At 35.2% G+C, this 20,316-nt stretch overlaps 1 protein-coding gene across 1 annotated transcript in view; it reads right to left on the bottom strand.

Annotated features, from left to right (window-relative positions):
- The window catches only part of LOC111897285 (COP1-interacting protein 7), a 30,630-nt gene continuing 10,314 nt past the window's right edge, over positions 1 to 20,316 (bottom strand). The window contains exon 12 of the mRNA XM_023893249.3: positions 1 to 187. Coding sequence (XP_023749017.1) covers positions 129 to 187 — 59 coding nt within the window. The 3' untranslated portion in view covers positions 1 to 128. The remainder of the gene's footprint in view (positions 188 to 20,316) is intronic.

Below are 20,316 nucleotides of genomic sequence, written 5' to 3'. Positions count from 1 at the left end.
TGTTACAATGAAAACACATACAGTATAAACACAAATATAATATTTTGTTGAATCTAAAAGGATTTAAATATACATGATCCAAAACTTTTGACTAAAAATATTACATAGTTTCATGCTCATGAACATGTTCATGGTGTTGCCTTCTTTTCCCCACGGAAGGATGATAACAACGAGAAGTGTCTTGAAGCTGTCAATTGTAATGCCATGCCATGGGATCACATATTCAATACACCAACAAATATTTTATATTTGTTTACCCCCTCCCTCTTCTACTACTATTATATTCAGCTTAATGCAAGAAATAGCAACCTACTTTCATTGATTCATTTCTATATTATAGCATTATACTTTAGACAATCTATAACCGGGTAGATTTTTCAAAGTACAATACTGAAATAAAAAAAAACATAAAAAAATAAATAAAATAAACATACAAATAAAAGAATGTTGCTATTTCTTGCAAGATGTATTATTATTATTATTATTATTATTATTATTATTATTATTATTATTATTAAAAGTCAACAATTGAGAAGCCATATTAATATTTTCCTTCTTCAACTGATGGTAGAGAGTAGTGCAATGGTTGCCCTAGGAAAACCTAAGAAGAGAATCAGTGTTGGGAGCCTTGTCTTTGTGGGATTATTGTGTGGGTAAAGAGTGACTTGGAAGAATCAAAACAATTCTTGAGGAAAGTACGAATAGATGTAGAAGGTATTATGGGCCCGTACTACTGGAAGCAAATGATACGTACTCGAGTCAATGAGAGCTGCAATGAAACCAATAAGCTTGTGATTATGAGATGACAATTTGGTCTTGATGTACAGGATGTTGATGCCTAGAAGAGAATAAGAGTCCTTAGAGATGGGTGCAGACAATGCAGGACTTCGTGATTGGATTGCCACTGAGGTTTCACAGATCTTACTAGAGGAGTTTCCCGGTATCATTGGTCAGATCACTGACAGAATGATTATCAGATTTGAGGAGCGGGCCATAATCTCTCGTGCTGCAAGAGAAGCTGGAGAGGCTGTTAGCGAAGGAAATTTGGGTGTGGAGGCATGGCTAGGAAAAAGAAGGCGGAAACATAACTCGAAGTTACTGGAAGGTGGTGGAGAGTTCGATACAACTGACCTGGGTGGTGGAAGTCAAGAGAACTATGAGATGTGTGGCAAGTGTGGGGGAACACACATGTTTGCTTGTCACAAGCTCAGGTGTTTTAAGTGTGGGGAAAGAGGGCATGTGCATCGAGATTGTAAGAAGGATCAGATATGCTTTCATTGTCACCAGCCAGGTCATTTCAAGTCCAGCTATCCTGCCTGAGTGACGGAAGAAGTTCAGGTCCTAATACTCATTGTCCCTCAGGAGGTCAAGATTGAGCTGCAAGAAATCACTGGTATGTATTCTGAACCCCAATTCTGTAATAATATTAATATCTATAATAAATATATTCTTGGCCAGTGTTGTATCGTCAGATCAAAAACCTTTTGTATGGTAGGACTGTTAGCACCATATCATAATTTCTACAATTTCAACAAATGAGAGTTCAATCCTCAGTACGTTTCATATTTCAGAGGGTGTAGATCGCTCTTGCTAGGTTTGGAGTTGTGACATCAGAAAGTTTCCAATTACCCCAGCTAGGGTTTAGAGCTCCTCTATTATTGACCGAGTCATCGTTCAAAGAGTTGTCATATGCCATTTTTCATACTGTGGACCGCGTTTAGAAGAGGCTTGAGTATTCCGCTTAGGAGCTCTAGCAGCGAAGAGCCGAGTATTGCAGTGTCAGTCAGTAGATGCCAGAGTTTCATCAGATGCTATTGCGGATATGTTATCTTTAGTTTTCTTCATGTTTGTTATCAGTAGTTATTTTTTCCTTGGAATATTGTATTGGTATGGGTAAGCATTATCTTTGTTTCAGTTCTCTGTTATCGCCTGAGTTATGTCATAAGGAATTGTTATATGTCATTTTTTTTGCATGCCAAGAATTATTAGAAGATCGTATCTTGCTAAATGGGATTCGTTTGTTCGGTTGTTGTTCCTGTTCCTTAATGGGGTCAATTTAGGAGTATTGTCTGGAAGAGCTATGGTTGAATCAATAGGAGTAGTTCACCAGTGGAGTCAGAGTTCAAGAGTTTCAGCATTTGTCCCGATAGGATTGGCAGCCGTCAATGGAAGGACCTTTGGTTCCAAATCACTACCGTTGCTAGGGAAGGAGCGGTAACATGAAGATGAAGGTGGCAGTCGCATGGGTTGTTTGGTCATTAGATGTGCCAAGGGAATTTCATAAATCGCGAAGGTTAAAGATGGTTAGAATGCAGAGATCCTTCTGGGAACAAGAAGTTGGAGTGAAGATTCGCCAATTTTAGTCAGAGGTTATAGTCTTTGTCACCAGCATAAAGGACTTAAGGAATTGATGATGTATCATGGGAAGTGATTGGGATTATCGGGCTCACTGAGATTTCTGCGAGTATTCATTTGGAATTTAAGAGTTATACGATCATTAAGATTGGCTAGAAATGGAACGCTGACATGTGTAAGCTTAGGATGTCGACAGTTTGAATCACAAGATTGTGAGATGGATTGGAAATCCATCTAATCTTATGGATTGGAAGGACCCAGTCTAGCCCAAGTGGGGGAGAATCGTTGGTTTAAGGATTGCACAAGGAAGGATAATCGGATTTCGTTGCACAACTATAGGGACAAATGGCAGAATTGAGGTGTCGTAAGACTACAAGGTAGACGTAGCATTCACCGGGATATTAGACAGTTGTGGAAATGTTGTAGGTCTGTGATGGGATCGTATTACTCACCAGATTGAGATAGAACATTGTTGGGGTGGTCGTTGCTATGAAGGAGGATCAGTTCGTGCCTTGGGCAGGGAAGACAATATTGTTGGAGAGCATTTCTCTATAATAGGAGGACTATTGGGGTCTGAGGCGAGGTTAGACCTGTGTAGCTTTCGATGGGGTGAGACCCGTAGGCATGGCTCGTTCATTGGTATAAACTGGGTGAGACACGTGGGCAAGGCTCGCATGATTATGGCAATGTAGGTGAGAACTGGTAGAGACCGATTAGGTCAGAATTTTGGATTATGGTTTTAGTGGAATGATTATGTGGTCGGTAAGTGGCATAGAGTGATGCATATGATAGGGTAACCTTATCAGTTTGATTCTCAGGAACCTGGTGAATGGATCAGGTGCGAGTCTGGCAGTCTTAGCGGTGTATTGGGGATTTTTATATCCCGGTTTAGTGAATGGTTGCCGTGAATCAGAAGATTTCGGGTGAAATACAAGTGTAAATCCTTGGATGGTAGGTTATGAGTTATGTACCGAGTTGGATTTTGTTTGAGACTTGCATGGGGAATCGTGAGTGTATATGTGCAAGATCTGATGGTGGAAAAGGCCCTTGTGATTGTGCTTTGGAATGGTTCTACCTGTGTGTAGGTGTGGCACGTTATGAGGCTTCAGAATTATAGCAGTAGCGTATTGGTTTGGCAGTTATGGAATCAATGATTTGTTCAACACTAGAAAGTTTAACTCCCAGGTTGGCTCTTGTTGCTCATTATGTTCATGGATTCGTTAACTTCAGGATGAGTCTTTTACTCAAAGAATTATCTAATCCCTTTTATCAGGTGAAAGGTTTCCGGCAGCAACGAATGGTCGGTGATTCTGTTTTCCAAGGGAAACGACAAGGTAATCATAAGTTGGATGATCAGTTTGGAATACAAAATGGAGTTGAATTAGCATGGGTTCAATATGGGATGTCGGTCAGAGAGTCATGCAAGTTTTAAGATTTCAGATTTTTGGCAGAGTAGAAATGATTATTCTTTAGGGGTTAATTTAAGTCGTGTAAGGATCCGTTCATTGTCAGAATTTGGGAGCCCTGATAAAGCTGGGTTCGGTTGCATTTTTGGAAGATTGTTGTATGCTCGGGGTTTCTTACTCAGTCTTTTCAAGGTTTGGCCTAGGTGGCCCGGGTTGCATATTGCTTGGATCTTCCAAATGAGCTAAGTCAGATCCATACCATGTTCCATGCCTCTAGGCTACAGAAGTGTTTAGTTGATAATTCCGTAGTTGTTCCATTAGAGGATATTCGTGTGGACGACCACCTGAATTATATTGAGACTGGTGGCGATTCTTAACTGGAAGACGGAAACCTTGAGGAACATGGTTGTTGATTTGGTGAAAGTCCAGTGGAAGCATCACAAGGGTTCTGAATGGACGTAGGAACCGGAAGGTGAGATGAAGGAGCAGTAGACTTCGAGGACGAAGTCTGATTCAAGTGGGGGAGATTTGTAACAATCGATTCCAGGTATGAAATTATTTTTGTGTGTATGATGATTTCTTTTGAAGGCCACGACGTGGTGAAGCCTCACCATGACGTGGTGATAAGCTTTTGGGCCGTGGGAGTTTAAAGACCCACCACGACGTGGTGGCGGATGTTGGAGAAAACCCTAAAGTTTAAGGGTTGAGCCCCTATTTAAACTCCTTATCCTCTCATAACATCCCTCCTATCAGCCTCTATCTCTCCAAATCGCCCCTTGCAAACCCTAAATCCCTTGTGTGAGTTTTTAGCCTCAAAGCGTGTGTGTTTAGTGCTTGTAAAGGAAGAATGTGGTGGAAGATCATATTGGGAGTCCAAATCAACATAAATCCAAGAGTTTATCTTCCTCAAGCATCTCAATGAGGTATAAAGTCTTCATCTTGATAAGTTAGTTGATAGATCTATGGATTTTTTTCCTTTTTTCTCTATGCCTTGTTACTTTGGAAGTTGAATCTCATAAATCTTGCAACTTTATGAATCTCCAGGCCATTTAGAGCATTTGGATCTTGGGATCTGATTTAGATTTGAGTTTTGAGATTGTAACGCCCGTAGATCAGAGTTAGTTAATTTAGAGACGATAAGCGTCCAAAAGTGACTTCTTGATAGAAGATTATTTAGAATGACTAATCTTAACTAAATTGTAGTATATGTTACAAGGATTCCGTACATATAAAGAACGTCGAAATCTGAGTTATAATAAAGAAGTTATGACCGGGTGTTGCTATTCGCACCTAGAATTCGAGTCAAAACCACCAATTATAAAAGTCAAAACCACTCCTTCGGTTACAAACGTCAAAACCACCGACTATAAAAGTCAAAACCACTCCTTCGGTTACAAACCCAAATTGAAAGGACACTTGTTATTATTTGAATTGTATAATCGAGATCCCATCAAACATTCATTTAATCAAACATTAAACAATTTTAGAACTTTGCCCCTTCTATTTAAAACCTAGTTTCAACTTATATCCTTTTGTATTTTAAAAACTTATTTTCAGTCCTTATTACTTTAGTTTTATATATATATATATATATATATATATATATATATATATATATATATATATATATATATATATATATATATATATATATATATATAAAAGTTTTCTTTATCTTTTTTCTTTAATTTTTATTTTTTCAAAAGTATTTTTCAATACTACGTAACTATACTAAGCAAAACCGTTGAGTTTTAAATAAGTATACAAAATAACTTATTAAAAGGTTTTTATTCTTTTTATATATAAGCATATTTATAATAAAATAAAATATAACTATATATATATATATATATATATATATATATATATATATATATATATATATATATATAATCAAACCCAAAAAATGCAAAATAATATAACTATATTTACATTTATGGTCTTTTAACTTACCCTACATTTAAAATAAATGTCCTATCTTTATTTTAGTGTTGTCTAAATAAAATATCACTACAATCAAATCAAATTTGTAGATGTCAACTGCATACTAGTCACGGGTTACCATGTGTGACGTCTATGTCAGATTAAAATGGGTCTAATCAGTTTGATTTAAACCAGAAATCAGACAGACATAATATATTTTCATTTCAACGACCTTCAACATTTTCGTCTTCGTTTATAATGGTCATACGGGTGTTGTTATTATCTTCGTTTATAATCGGCGACTTGTCAAATACGGGTGTTGTTATTGGCACCTAAATATTGGGTCAACATCACTGTTCTAAAAAGTCAATACAACCATTCTATTTGAAACCCAAATTGAAATGACATTTAAACAATATTATAATACTAAACTTTATTTTATATATTATTTGTATACAAAATCTTTTATCACGTTTTCTTTTTTCTTTTATATATATATATATATATATATATATATATATATAATTTTTTTATTTTATATCTTATTTAATTTTTATTTTTTTGAGTATAAAGAAATGAAATATGGTATTTTTTGTAATTAGTTTTAAATAAGTATATAAAAAATAACTTATTAAATAGTTTTAAGTCTTTTTTAGAACGAAAATATTAAATTTCTTTTTAGAACGGAAATATTAATTTTTTTTTTTTAAAACAAAATATTAATATGATAAAAAGACTAACTTATCATTCTTTTTATTTTATTTATTTATTTATTTATTTATTATTATTATTATTACAATTTTATTTTTTTTTAATTTAATAGACGATATTAAAAGTAGTTGTTATGATGGTATAATAGTTGTTTTTTCTTATATTTAAAATTATTCGTTTAAAAAGTAACAATAAAATCTCTTAAAGCTGAATAAAAAAAGTAAAGAATAAAAACAAATGATGTAAACGGAAAACACAAAAAATAACATTAAATAATTATATTTGATGTTTAATAGTTATCCAGAATTCTATTTTAATTTGTTTATTCGAGGAAAAGATAAAAAAACAAAAAAAAAACATTGTATATTGTGACCGAACAAGACGTAAAAAAAATATTAAATCGTATATTCTATTAAGACGCCAAAAATATTAAAAGATTTTTAAACTACACAAACAAATATGAATAAATAACTATATGATATATGTAATTTATATAATTAATTAAAAAAAATAAAAATAATTTTATAAAAAAATATGTTATATAATAATAATAATAATAATAATAATAATAATAATAATAATAATAATAATAAATTGTTAAAAGAAAAAAGAAAAAAAAAAGAAATAATAAGTTATTCTTTTTTTTATGAAACAAAGGACTAAAACCATAATATTTAGAAACTACAGGGATATAACATATTTATTTGTAAATTTAGGAACCAAAACTATAAATCAGATCAAAACACAAGGACCACTTCTCTAATTTACGTGAAAATAGTTTTGAATAGGATTACATTTTTAATATTACTTTAATTGAATTTGGTTTTGTACTTTAATTGAATTTGGTTTTGTGTAGGTTGTCTTGACTTTTTATCGGGTGTGTTTAAAATCCTCTGTTATGATCTGTCGAAGTTTCGCGACAGAACCGATACGACACCGAATGACGTAAAAAGTAAATTTACGTTAGAACGATATTTAGCCTTAGTAATCTAAATGAAAGTCGTGTATTTCGTTAAACCGAGAGCGTGCATAAAAAGAATGCCCAAATCTGACTTTGTATGAGGAAGTTATGCTTTTTCTAAGTTTCAGCTTAGCAATATGCAGCCCGAAACTCGAATTGGAGATCGAGTGATTATTGGTCGAAACAATCTAAACGAGAATTGAATATCCCATTGATAGTAGTGCAACGGTAAAAAGACAGACGAAAACGGACGTCGGATGAAGAAGTTATGAATTTATAACGGAATTTTCCTGTCCCGGCATACTAAAATAATATAATAAAAATAAATTCAAAATTAGCCGACGGAGTCTAAACAAAAGTTGTAGAGCGTAGTCTCATCTACGCGTGGATATAAAGAACGTCGAAAACGGAGTTCGTATGAGGAAGATATGAATTTTTGAAGTTTATTAAATAATTAAAATATTAAATTTAATTATAAAATCCGATATTATCCAAAGGGGGGGGGGGGGGGGAGTCACCGGGCTTATCTGGGTTACGTCCAGCGTAAATCGAGAATCCAGACCCTATAAAAGGAAGTCGAGGCTGCCGAGTTCTTGGCTCCTTTTCTCTTCTTTCTCTCTTGTTTTTGCATCGTTTTGCATGCAAGAAATATCCTGAAGCCCCGGTATTAATCCCGAGACCCGAAGCAAGTCCCGAAGCCCGATGATCCCGAGAAAAATAGTTTTCGAGCCGAAGCTCTGCCCGCGAGAAACCCGGTTTTGGAGAAAACATCCCGGTTTCGTCGCAAAAGATTATTTTAAGAGCCGTAGTGCTGTCCGATCATCTTCTAATCAAGTGAGTGTGTGGTTACTTTCTTCTAACACATAAATATGAAGTATTTGCTATGAAATACATGCTATGTGTTTATATACTGTTGTTTATTTGAGATAAGTGTGGAATTGATGTTTTATATGTTTTTTAAATGAGTTAAACTGTATATGTATTTTATATCTACTAATATGTTGGGTACAACATGGGTAGATGAGATAGATGGTATGTGATAAAATGATGAGGTATGTAAGATGCTTAAGAATAATATTGGTAGATGCACCAATAGAGAATGTCATAATACTAGCAGATGCGCTTATAGGATAATCGTGACAGATGCGCTTATAGGATAATGTCGGCAGATGCGCCTAAAAGAGACTGTCATAAACCTGGTAGCCACGCCTCATAGTGTATGACGTAATCCTGGCAGAGGCGCTTAAAGGATGATGTTGGTATATGCGCCTTATGTAGCAATGGATTTTGTGCCAATTCCTTAGGTCAATCCTCAGGAATGAATGAATGAAGGATAGTTGAATTCTTAGGGTAAAACCTTGAGAAATAAAGAAGATAATGGGGATGGGTAATTGGGTTGATTGTTTGATGGTTGAATATAATAATTATATTATTGTGGGTCGAAAACCCTATATGCTCACCAGACTCCCAAGCCTGCCCCTCTCAGTTTTCTTTGTATTACAGGTTATGGCACGTGAACATAAGATGGCTGACACAACGGGAGATTTTGGATTATAGGCCAGTAGTTATGAATAATTGTTGTAAGGTCTGTTTTATTTTGATTATGCTTTTGTCTGTATTGAATATGACATCCCGAGATTTTGTTATATAATGAAAATACACTTCTTTAAAGAAATGCTTTGAAAAGTTCTTATCATATTTTTTTTTGGGAACAAATTCCGCAACTGTTTTCTGTAAAAGATTCCTCTGATTTTAAAAACAAAGCATAAACAAATCGGTATTTTCTGGCCGTTATATTGGGGATGTCACAATTGGCATCAGAGTGTTAGTTTAAGTGAACTAGGAATTTGTAGGAAATTTCTAGACTTAAACTTAAAATGCTAAGTAACGATCGTGAGGGGTGTGTCTAAAATATGTTAGGTAGTACACCTTAATTGACACAAGAACTAGTATATTTTAGGAATGATGCCTAAAATGCTTTTTATGTGCTAAATGTTATATGTTTGCCATATATGATATTATTTGTTCGGATCTATGGTCTGTTGCCGATCGGATCTAGAAACCTTATGTGTATAGGATTCTAAGCGTATGATTACGATATTAGAACTAGCATGTAAATGTTTCAGGGTGATTAGGATGATTTAAATATCTACCGTGAATGAGGATCTAAATTCACCTTATTCGGGGTATAGATAAAAAATGGCAAGAACCAGAAGTGGAGCTGGAAACGCAAATGAAAACCAGAATCAACCACCTGTGATTGAGCGAGTGGCTGTTGTAGCAGCAACACCTGAGCCAATAACAATGGCCGATGTAGAAATGATGATTCAAACAATGTTGGATCATTAGATGGAAGAAACGAGACGTCTTCTTAGGCAGAATCGTGAAGAACTGTCAATTCAAGTGGAAGAGCCCGAAGTGAATAGAGGGCATTCGGAGGGAGGTAACTTTAGTGGGACTATTGGTCAAGCCAACCCACCGTTAGTTAGACAAAACCATTAGGAGGGAGGAATTGATGGACTTGGATGCAAGTACAAAGACTTTTTGACTTGCAAACCATCGACCTTCACTGGGAAGGAGGATCCGATTGGAGTCATGGATTGGATTTCGGAAATGGAATTAGCCTTTATGATATGTGGTTGCAAGGGCAAGTTACAAGCCATATTTGTAGTACGTCAGTTCAGAGGTGGCGTTGTTCGCTAGTGGAACACTCTGGGGGAGACCCTAATCCCTAACGAGCCATTGCAACTGTCTTGGGCAGAGTTCTTGGTGCAATCACGCGCAAGTTCTGCTCAGCCCAAAACCTGCTAGAGTTGGAGAACAAATTTTTGATATTGAAGAAAGACAGCATGTCAGTGGATGAGTACACTAATGCCTTCACAGACAAGATGGAGTTTGCTTTGCGCATCGTCCCAGGCGAGCTCGCAAAAGTTGACCGGTATGCAAAGGGACTCCCTTGGGAGTATGCGGTGCCAGTGCGTCAGGCACTTACTCTAGAGGCAGCTATTTGGGTTGCCAAGTCTGTTGAGAATATGATCGAGGGGAGGACCGACAGCAAGGTTGAAGTTGGCGAGAACAGAAAGTTGGAAGGAACTTCAAGTTCTAATGAGAAAAGAAAATTCTCGAAGTCTGGAGGAGGAGGAAGGGATGAGGCAAGGTGGTGCGATAAGTGCAAGAAGAAGCACTCGGGAAAATGTGGCGCGAAGGTGACATGTTTCAAGTGTGGAAAGCATGGGCACTACGCTGATGAATGTATATTCAACAAAAAGGTGTGTTACAAATGTAACGAAGATGGGCACTTCAAGCAAGACTGCCCAAGGAAAAATCAAGCAGCAAGGCTAGAGGCACCACCAAAGCCAAAGGCAAGAGCATTTCAAACGATCCTTGATGAAGCAGATGGCAATGCAAGGAATTAGGAATGATGATTTTATATCCAAAGATCAAGTTATGAAGTAGTAGTGTGAATAGTAACTTATGGTATAGCCTATTAGAGGCATAGTATAGGGTGAACTTGAACTTTTGTGTAATAGTTTCAAGAAAGTAATATAAACCCTAGTTTTGTTATCTGGTGTGTTGAATGATTGTATGATTTTCTTGTATGGTGACTTGTTCGACTGCGAGACAATACTTGGGACGAGTATGAGTAGGTGTGAAAGGTAGTAGATGCATATACTACCAGAAGCACAGGACTCGCACTTGGATCAAGGAAAGTCACAAAGTTACCAAGAAGCTGGTAATTGATTCCATTTTATTCTGGTATGTCATTACCATTGTTTCGGTAATGACTAGTGAAATGGTTGTTATTCCGACCCTAGTGGTCATGTCTAATGGGGGTCCGACTACGATAAGTATGTTACATGGTTCGGAGAACCAAGTTCGAAGTAACATCTGACGTAAGTCAGAAGGTTTAAATTAATGCGATCGATAGTATCGCGCTCGTTGTTAAAAGAAGTTTGCAGATAGGAATGCTACATGCTGAAATGTGATTATATCACATTAGAATATGAAGGAAGGTATATTCCATTTTGGAATTTGACTCTAAGAGACTTGAGTCAAAGCGTTGCATCATACGATGAGAGGTCATTAGAACATGACCCATCGATCCGTTACAATAGATAAGGAGAAGTATTTATCCTAAGAAAAAGAATGAGTCCACTATAAGGACTTATTTGTTAACTCGAAGGTTACGATTGAAAGTACAACATAGTACGATAAGCAGATGCAAGATTGGGCATCGTCTTCGGTCAAGAAATCCATAGAGTTAAATACTCATTCGAGGAAACATAGAAGTTATGGTTATTACCTAGAATGAAGAAATAACGTGTGGAATCATTATGCAAGTCCTATTTCGTTGATGATTCCGGGACGTAATCATCCTAACGGGGAGATAATTGTAACGCCCGTAGATCAGGGCTAGTCAATTTAGAGACGATAAGCGTCCAAAAGTAACTTTTTGATAGAAGATTATTTAGAATGAATAATATTAACTAAGTTTAGTATATGATACAAGTATTCCATACATATAAAGAACGTCGAAACCCGATTTATAACGAAGAAGTTATGATCTGTCGAAGTTTCGCGACAGAACAGACACGACGCTGTATGACGTAAAAATTGAATTTACGTTAGAGTGATATTTAGCTTAGTAATCTAAACGAAAGTCGTAGAGTTCGTTAAACCGAGAGCGTGCATAAAAAGAATGCCCAAATCTGACTTCGTATGAGGAAGTTATGATTTTTCTAAGTTTCAGCATAGCAGTATGCAGCCCGAAACTCGAATTCGAGATCGAGTGATTGTTGGTCGAAACAATCTAAACGAGAATTGAATATCCCATTGATAGTAGTGCAACGGTAAAAAGACAGATGAAAACGGACGTCGGATGTGTTGGATTAGTGTCTAAGTCCATAATTATTTTGGTATGTACTTGACCCGATGGTGCATGGTCCTAAGGACGAATTCCTACCTCTCTCCTCTCTCTTTATACCTTCTCCATTTGCTCTTGGTGTTTGTAAGCCATTAGAGGAGTGACACTTGTGACTCTAAGCATTCCAAAGTCAATTCAAGGAGGAATTGGGATTGTTATTGCTACATAACAATCAAGGTAATATCATAAACCTAATTATATGTTAATATTGATTTCCATATGCTAGAATTAGGGTTTATAGCCTTGGATAACTTGCATGTACAATAGAGAAACCTAGATCCAAGCATTAGGGTTTGTATGAGCACATAGGATGTCTTATGACTAAAACCCATCAGTGGTATCAGAGCCTTGATTGGTTTCTATTGTATTGATGCTTGAGATGTTTGAAAAAATTCGATTTTTGGTGTTCTGCTTGATGGACTCGGCGAGTCCCACTGTGGACTCGGCGAGTTGCCCCTACTCGGCGAGTTCCAAAGGGTGACTCGGCGAGTCGGTGCGTCAGACAGAGGTATATTCGGGATTTCTTGCTGTTTTTGATTATGGATGGTTACCTTATCATGTTAGATCAATATTAATCCGATTATATGATATATTTGACTATATTTTTGATCTAATTGAAGATATTTATCAATTAATAAGATAATTGTTTCCTTATGTGATAATTGTTTAAATTATTTTGATTAAATTGATAAATTGTTTTGCAAGAAATCATTAAATAAATCAAATATGGATAATTATGTGATTAAATGTTAATTTGAATTATTTGTTATTTGATCCTTGTTGTTATGAAAGGTTTCATATTTTGCCCTTAAGGTTTTATAGTTTAAATTTGAACCCAAAAATTTTGTTATTTTGAAATTTAAATAGTTAAAACCCTAATGTTTTGAAAAAGGTTTCAAAACTTGCCCTCAAGTTTTGGAATTTGAATTTTGATTAAATGGTTTAATTTTGATGTATATTTAAATTCTAAACCCAAATGTGTTGAAATGTTTCAAAACTTGCCCTCAAGTTTTGTAATTTAAAAGTTGATTAAAAGTTTAATTAGGAATGTTAAATTCTAAAACTCTAGTATAGTTTTGAAAAAGTTTAAATCACATCCTTATGGTTTTATTAATTAATTAAGGTGTATAATTAAAAGAGGTTTAATAAATCCATAAAAGTTTAGGTTTACAATTTAATTGAATTAAAAGTATAATTGTTAAATTAGACCACCTAGTATTTTGAAAGTATAAAATACACCCTATACTATATATATAACATTAAAAGTCTAACATTATATATATGTATGAGTAAAAGTCAGTCTTACCATTAGTAGGCCTCATTCACGAAGCTGGTCTATAAGGGGTGTTTAAGGAAATTGCCTATAAAATGGCGATTGAATGGGTATCCACTCTTACCCACCGCACTCTTGACTAGTGGAGGGTCGTTAGCCGAACGGGTAGGATAGGACGAAACCTTCCATTATAAGTATAATGAATTATTAAAGTAACTAAATGTTTTATAAAATTCCCAATCTTAGTTACTTAGCAAAAGTGAATTGATGCAATTCCATGAAATTACACTTTGTTCCCTTGTGAAGAAGTTAGTGGAACGTGTGTGGTTTACCGGTACACTAAATGGTTCTAAGCAAAGGTAGCAAAGGGTGACTCAATGTTTATCATAGTTCGGTGGAGCGTGTGTGGTTTACCGGCACATCGAATAGGTGACTGTAACATGTGAGGGCACCATGTAAGTTTGCATGGTTATTCACACCCGCTTTGTGATCCTCGGCATCCCAGTCACAAACAAGAGGGGCATATCGAGATTTAAACATGCCATTGAAAGTTCAATGAATCTCAAAGGATCTAGGAGTTTTCATAGATTTAAAACTTAAATTTTTTTCGTTTTTCGTGGTGGAAATTAGTGAATCGTCATTCACTTACCTTCAAATATTCTTCAATTAGGGTTACGGCATCCCTCTCCCGAGTTGTAGAATATTGTGTTGGGTCCTAACCTTAGTATCTCATTTGGGTGATTTACTAAGGACTCAATCAATCAACTAACTTGAATTTGTTTTTCTCCCGTTTTGTAGATGTCAAAGTTCGACAACTATGGTCTTCCCAAATCCCGTGGAACAAGCATTCCACATGAAGATGGTATTCCACGATTCAATCGAGGAACGAGAAATCATGCTTCACTTCCTCCTCCTCCTATTATTCTCCCCAACCCACAAGATCGAAGAATTGAAAGGTTCAATATCACTAAAGCCCTATTGGAAATGAAACATGAAGATGGTAAACCCGTGTGTGCCCACGTTCTAGGAATGAAATCACACATTGATAGGTTGATAATGTTGGGTGTGTCATTCCCAGATGAGTTGGCTGTGAATTGGGTCTTGCAGTCACTTCCTGAATCATATAATGAGTTCAAAAGAAAGTATTATATGATGAATCATGACGACAACCTCATTGACCTAACTTACATGCTCATTGCTGCTGAATCAGAAATGATTTGGCGAAGCAATGGAGCGTATTTGTTGGAAAAGTCAACCGACCATGCTTCCGAGGACGTTCTAGAAGAACCGACATGCGTTTACTGCCAAAAGAAAGGGCGTTGGATACAAGTCTGCCCAAAGAGCCTGAAGAGTCCAGAAGATGGGAGAGTCAAAGAGTATGGCTGCGCTTCAGGTAAAATCCACTATCTTAAGTTCCTATTCATTAATTCTTAATACACAATGTAATAAGATTGCATTTGAATGTTTTACAGGATCGGTGAAAAGAAAGGAAGCTTGGTGAAAGAGCAAGATGAATCTAATCACAAGGAATGGATCTTGATCGCATGGACTTGAAGATTAGATTTTGAGCTTAGATAGTTATGATAGAGTTGTTAGAAATTTTTTCGTTTGAAATACATAGTTTTCAATGGATTTTGCATTGTAAGGACAATTGTTTCTCCGCTGCTTTTATAAATAAAATAAATTTTCGTTTGACTTATTTATTTATTTGTTTATTTCCTTGCAATGAAATCGTTATGAAAATTGGTGTTTGCGTATTTCTACAACAAATGGATATGATTCTTATTTATGGTGTTTATGGCAAAGTCGAGAATTTACCAAATAGGGAGAGTTTCTCATTGCCCAAGTTTCAATTGGACAAAAATTTGGAATCATGCAACTTGGTTGCACGATGAATGAGAAATTTCATATTTGGAAATTAGACTAATTCATTGACAAAGTGTCAAGTGAAGGACTTGGAGATCGAGTACACAAGGTTGTGTGTTGATCAAAGTCCACCATAAGAGTAACAAGATATTCGTCATGATTTACTAAAGGTTTAGTAAATATGATTATACTTATAAGATTAAGTGTAATTCTGAATTAATTGAAAAAGTTTAAATCAATAGTAGAACGAATAACAAGAATCAGATAGACAGAAAGATAAAAGTTTCTCCATTCTAAGAAGAAGGGAGAGTAGCTTTTATGCTTTATGATAGGTCTTAATGATTAAGAACCATATCTCAATTGATCCTCTAAATGAGTCTTAGTACAATTCTATGTTTAAGAAGAGAAATCAAGAATTGAAGAAATGGTTAAATCAAGAAGTCAATCATACTGCGTTCCAAAACAAGTCTTAGAGTTAAGATTGTGACAATGAGTGATAAGTATTAAGAAGGTTTATAACATTCATTAAATGTGGTAAGTTGTGATGTATTGGATAAGACAAAGACCAACTAGGACCAATTTATGAAATGTTTTAATAAAAGCTACACTAACTCTTGAATATTTGTTTGTCAAGAAATGATTATTGATAAGAGAATCTTATATGTCAAGGAGTCAGTGGGAGTCTTAATGGTCTTGAAAGGTTTCAAGAACAAATCAAATAAACCTTATTGATCATCATTAGCACACGAGTTGAGGTTTATAACCTATCGTGATGACATTATTTTGTTTTTGTGCCATTCCACTTGAGTTAATTATGCATGTGAGTTCTATGAGTTCTCATTTTGAATGCATAAAAGGCAAGGACCTTGATCAATGGAAAGTACATTGATAAGAAAATGTGAGCTGCTTAACTACTTGGAAGACATGGTGGGCAGCTGTGCTACCAAAAGGGCAAGAAATCGAGATCAAGAAAGTTTGATCCATATGAGTTTGAATTTGTCGTAAACTTTGGTTTTAACAAATTCACATGGATAGGAACAAATACACCGTTTAAATCTAAGTGTCATAAGATTTCCTCCTTCATGAAAATGATTGTGAGGAAATGCTTTCACTAAGAAAGATTTTAAGAAGATAGTGATTGTAAAATTGCATTCTCGAATTCAATTATGGTTACGGTATCCCTTTCCATGATTTGAATTGTGAGGATTGGCAATTAGTCTTAAGTGTTTAGACACACATATGAACTATTCAATGCAAAGGTGTATAAGTTCAAGAAACCTTGATAAAAGATTATCAAAGCATTAAGTATTAGAAACATGGACTTAAGAAATTCAATAGGTATTGTTTTTCTAAAAGTTAAGATGTTTATGAGTACATGTCGAAGCTAGTGGGAGCATAAGTGTTATGTTTTATAATAATCATCATGATAGTGGGAGCATAAAAGTTATGATTGTATGATTATTAAGGAAAGTATTGCAAGTTGGCAATATTAATTATAGAAAACAAGAGTCATTCTTTGCAAAGTTGTAAGGATGGAATAGTTGTTTTGCTATAATTAAGGGAGATAATATTATGCTTCATTTCAAATCTAAAGGCTTAGGTTGAGAAATGTTAATAAATTTAGTCAAAGGTACACAGTGTGTTCTTAAAATTTCGATTATGATTACGGCATTCCTCTTCACAATTCGAATTTTGAGAACATAGTAAATAAAACATTATGCGTCGTGTCCCATACGCTTCGAGTATAGGATCGATTGCAAATGCTTTAATGTTTGACCATTCTAAAATTTTCCAAATGTCTAGCGCATTTAGAAGGAAAAAGGACAAGAATTGGTTTTGGCTAAAATAATTAAACAACTATCAAAGGAAAATCCAAAGTTCGACAAGGATTGGTCGCTTGTGAGTAGTTGGAAGCATGGTATTGGATGGACCATATCGACATTATTATGAATAGAAAAGATTCTATTAAGAATGAGTTGTCATATGGAAATTATGGAAATGTTTCCATATTGGATGGACCATATCGACATCATTACGAATAGATAAGATTCTATTAAGAATGAGTCGTCATATGGAAAATATGGAAGCGTGTCCATATTAGGAATTGAATATTGAAAATCTATGTCTAGATTAGAAACTTTTATGCAAAAGGATGTTCAAAGGAATGTACTTTGAGTGAGAGACATCATATCTAAGGAATTGTCTTGTAACAATGTCCGATAGAGGACTTTGTAATATCATTGGCAATAGTCTTTGTGACTTTGGTGCAGTGACATTACGAAAGGATCATTGCATAGAATGTTAGAATCTAGCATATTTTATAAGTAACAAGATTTGATATTCTCACACTTATGAAAAAGGATTTGGAGTTGTGAAATGAGAATGATTGGAAATGTGTTCAAATTGATCTATTTCACAAAAGAAAGAACCATAGGTAAACATTGTGTGCATGCTAGGAGCATGGGACAAGTGTTGTAATTCAAGTAAGAAGTTGATTAACCGAAACAACAAATAATGAGTAATCGATATGGTGATAAATAAAAGGTGTTTTATTTATGCTCAAAGGGTTGAGGCCATATGGGATTAGTATTATTCTTGTGTTTCACATTTGCATGTTTTGACTTCCAGAATAATTGAGTTTATTAAGAATAATCGAATTATTCAAACGGGCCACAGTCGTTCATATGTTGGAAGTAGATATGAATAAAGACTGTCGTGAATTGGTGTGTGGATTGTCTAAAAGAGTATTAGACATAAGCAAATGTTTGCTGCAACGTTCATGAGTGCTTATGAATATGATTTGAGCATTGGATTAAACCCACGCTCACTTGGATCACTCCATGGATTGTTTCACGAGTGATTGGTGAGACGATAACATCTTATATTCTTGAAACTGAGATGTGTGAGTTGTATCTTGCAAATCGGTTGCACATTGATAATATGAAAACGCACCAGTAACTTGCTGTTATAAAACATATTGTTGTGTGTGATTCGGTGAGTGAGTGCAAGAAAGCATTGTGTTAAAGTTTATCTATTCCTTTTATTCAAAGTAGGATAAAAGCGATATCTTTGGGCCCCTCGATGATTTAGTGATGACAAACGTAAATGCTCGGCCGGGCTAGGGCTAATTTGATTTGTTCAATTAGTCAGTCGTCATAAATCGGGAATCGAGATATAGTACAAAGAGAATGATTTGAAATCATATCTCATATGATATCTATAATGGAGGAATATATGATCCCTTATCTAAGGACACGCGTATCTGATATGATCAGAGTTGACAACGGCTTTGAAAAGCTACGATTGCAGATCAGGATCTGAAGTCATACGCAGAATAGTTATTAGACTTATCCAAGTGGGAGACTATTGGATTAGTGTCTAAGTCCATAACTATTTTGGTATGTACTTGACCCGATGGTGCATGGTCCTTTTGGGTTGCCTTCACCAAAGCAACTTGATTGGAGAAATAAATAGAGAGAGAGGTTATTATGATTTATTAATATGTTATAAGAATAATATATTAAAGGAGAAATCATATTTGTTTAATTAATATTGGTCAATAATTAATTAAGAATTAATTTTGTGATCAAGTGTAATTAATTAAACTAGAGGGGCTGAATTGTAATTATGTGATAGTTACAAAATAAGGTAAGGATTATCTTAAATATAGGGTGAACGAATTTAAGGAGATAATGCCTTAGAATTCGACTAGGATAAGGGTTTCTAAGACTTATCTTATAGTTGCTTGGTGGGCAAGCAACTAGATAAGGATAAGGACTAAAACCCTAATCTTTACACCTATATAAACCCCCTAAGGCTCATGAATTCGTCTAAGCCTTCCCAAGAAGTCCTAAGGATGAATTCCTACCTCTCTCCTCTCTCTTTATACCTTCTCCATTTGCTCTTGGTGTTTGTAAGCCATTAGAGGAGTGACACTTGTGACTCTAAGCATTCCAAAGTCAATTCAAGGAGGAATTGGGATTGTTATTGCTACATAACAATCAAGGTAATATCATAAACCTAATTATATGTTAATATTGATTTCCATATGCTAGAATTAGGGTTTATAGCCATGGATAACTTGCATGTACAATAGAGAAACCTAGATCCAAGCATTAGGGTTTGTATGAGCACATAGGATGTCTTATGACTAAAACCCATCAGGATGAAGAAGTTATGAATTTATAACGGAGTTTTCCTGTCCCGGCATACTAAAATAATATAATAAAAATAAATTCAAAATTAGCTGACGGAGCCTAAACAAAAGTTGTAGAGCGTAGGCTCATCTACGCGTGGATATAAAGAACGTCGAAAACGGAGTTTGTATGAGGAAGATATGAATTTTTGAAGTTTATTAAATAATTAAAATATTAAATTTAATTATAAAATCTGATATTATCCAAAGGGGGGGGGGGGGGAGTCATCGGGCTTATCCGGGTTACACCCAGCGTAAATCGAGAATCCAGACCCTATAAAAGGAAGTCGAGGCTGCCGAGTTCTTGGCTCCTTTTCTCTTCTTTCTCTCTTGTTTTTGCATCGTTTTGCATGCAAGAAATATCCTGAAGCCCCGGTATTAATCCCGAGACCCGAAGCAAGTCCCGAAGCCCGATGATCCCGAGAAAAATAGTTTTCGAGCCGAAGCTCTGCCCGCGAGAAACCCGGTTTTGGAGAAAACATCCCGGTTTCGTCGCAAAAGATTATTTTAAGAGCCGTAGTGCTGTCCGATCATCTTCTAATCAAGTGAGTGTGTGGTTACTTTCTTCTAACACATAAATATGAAGTATTTGCTATGAAATACATGCTATGTGTTTATATACTGTTGTTTATTTGAGATAAGTGTGGAATTGATGTTTTATATGTTTTTTAAATGAGTTAAACTGTATATGTATTTTATATC

This window comes from Lactuca sativa, chromosome 5, assembly GCF_002870075.4.
Source record: "Lactuca sativa cultivar Salinas chromosome 5, Lsat_Salinas_v11, whole genome shotgun sequence".
Taxonomy (NCBI): Eukaryota; Viridiplantae; Streptophyta; class Magnoliopsida; order Asterales; family Asteraceae; genus Lactuca; species Lactuca sativa.
Note: the sequence above shows the minus strand (reverse complement) of the source record. Positions and strands in the feature narration are given on the sequence as shown.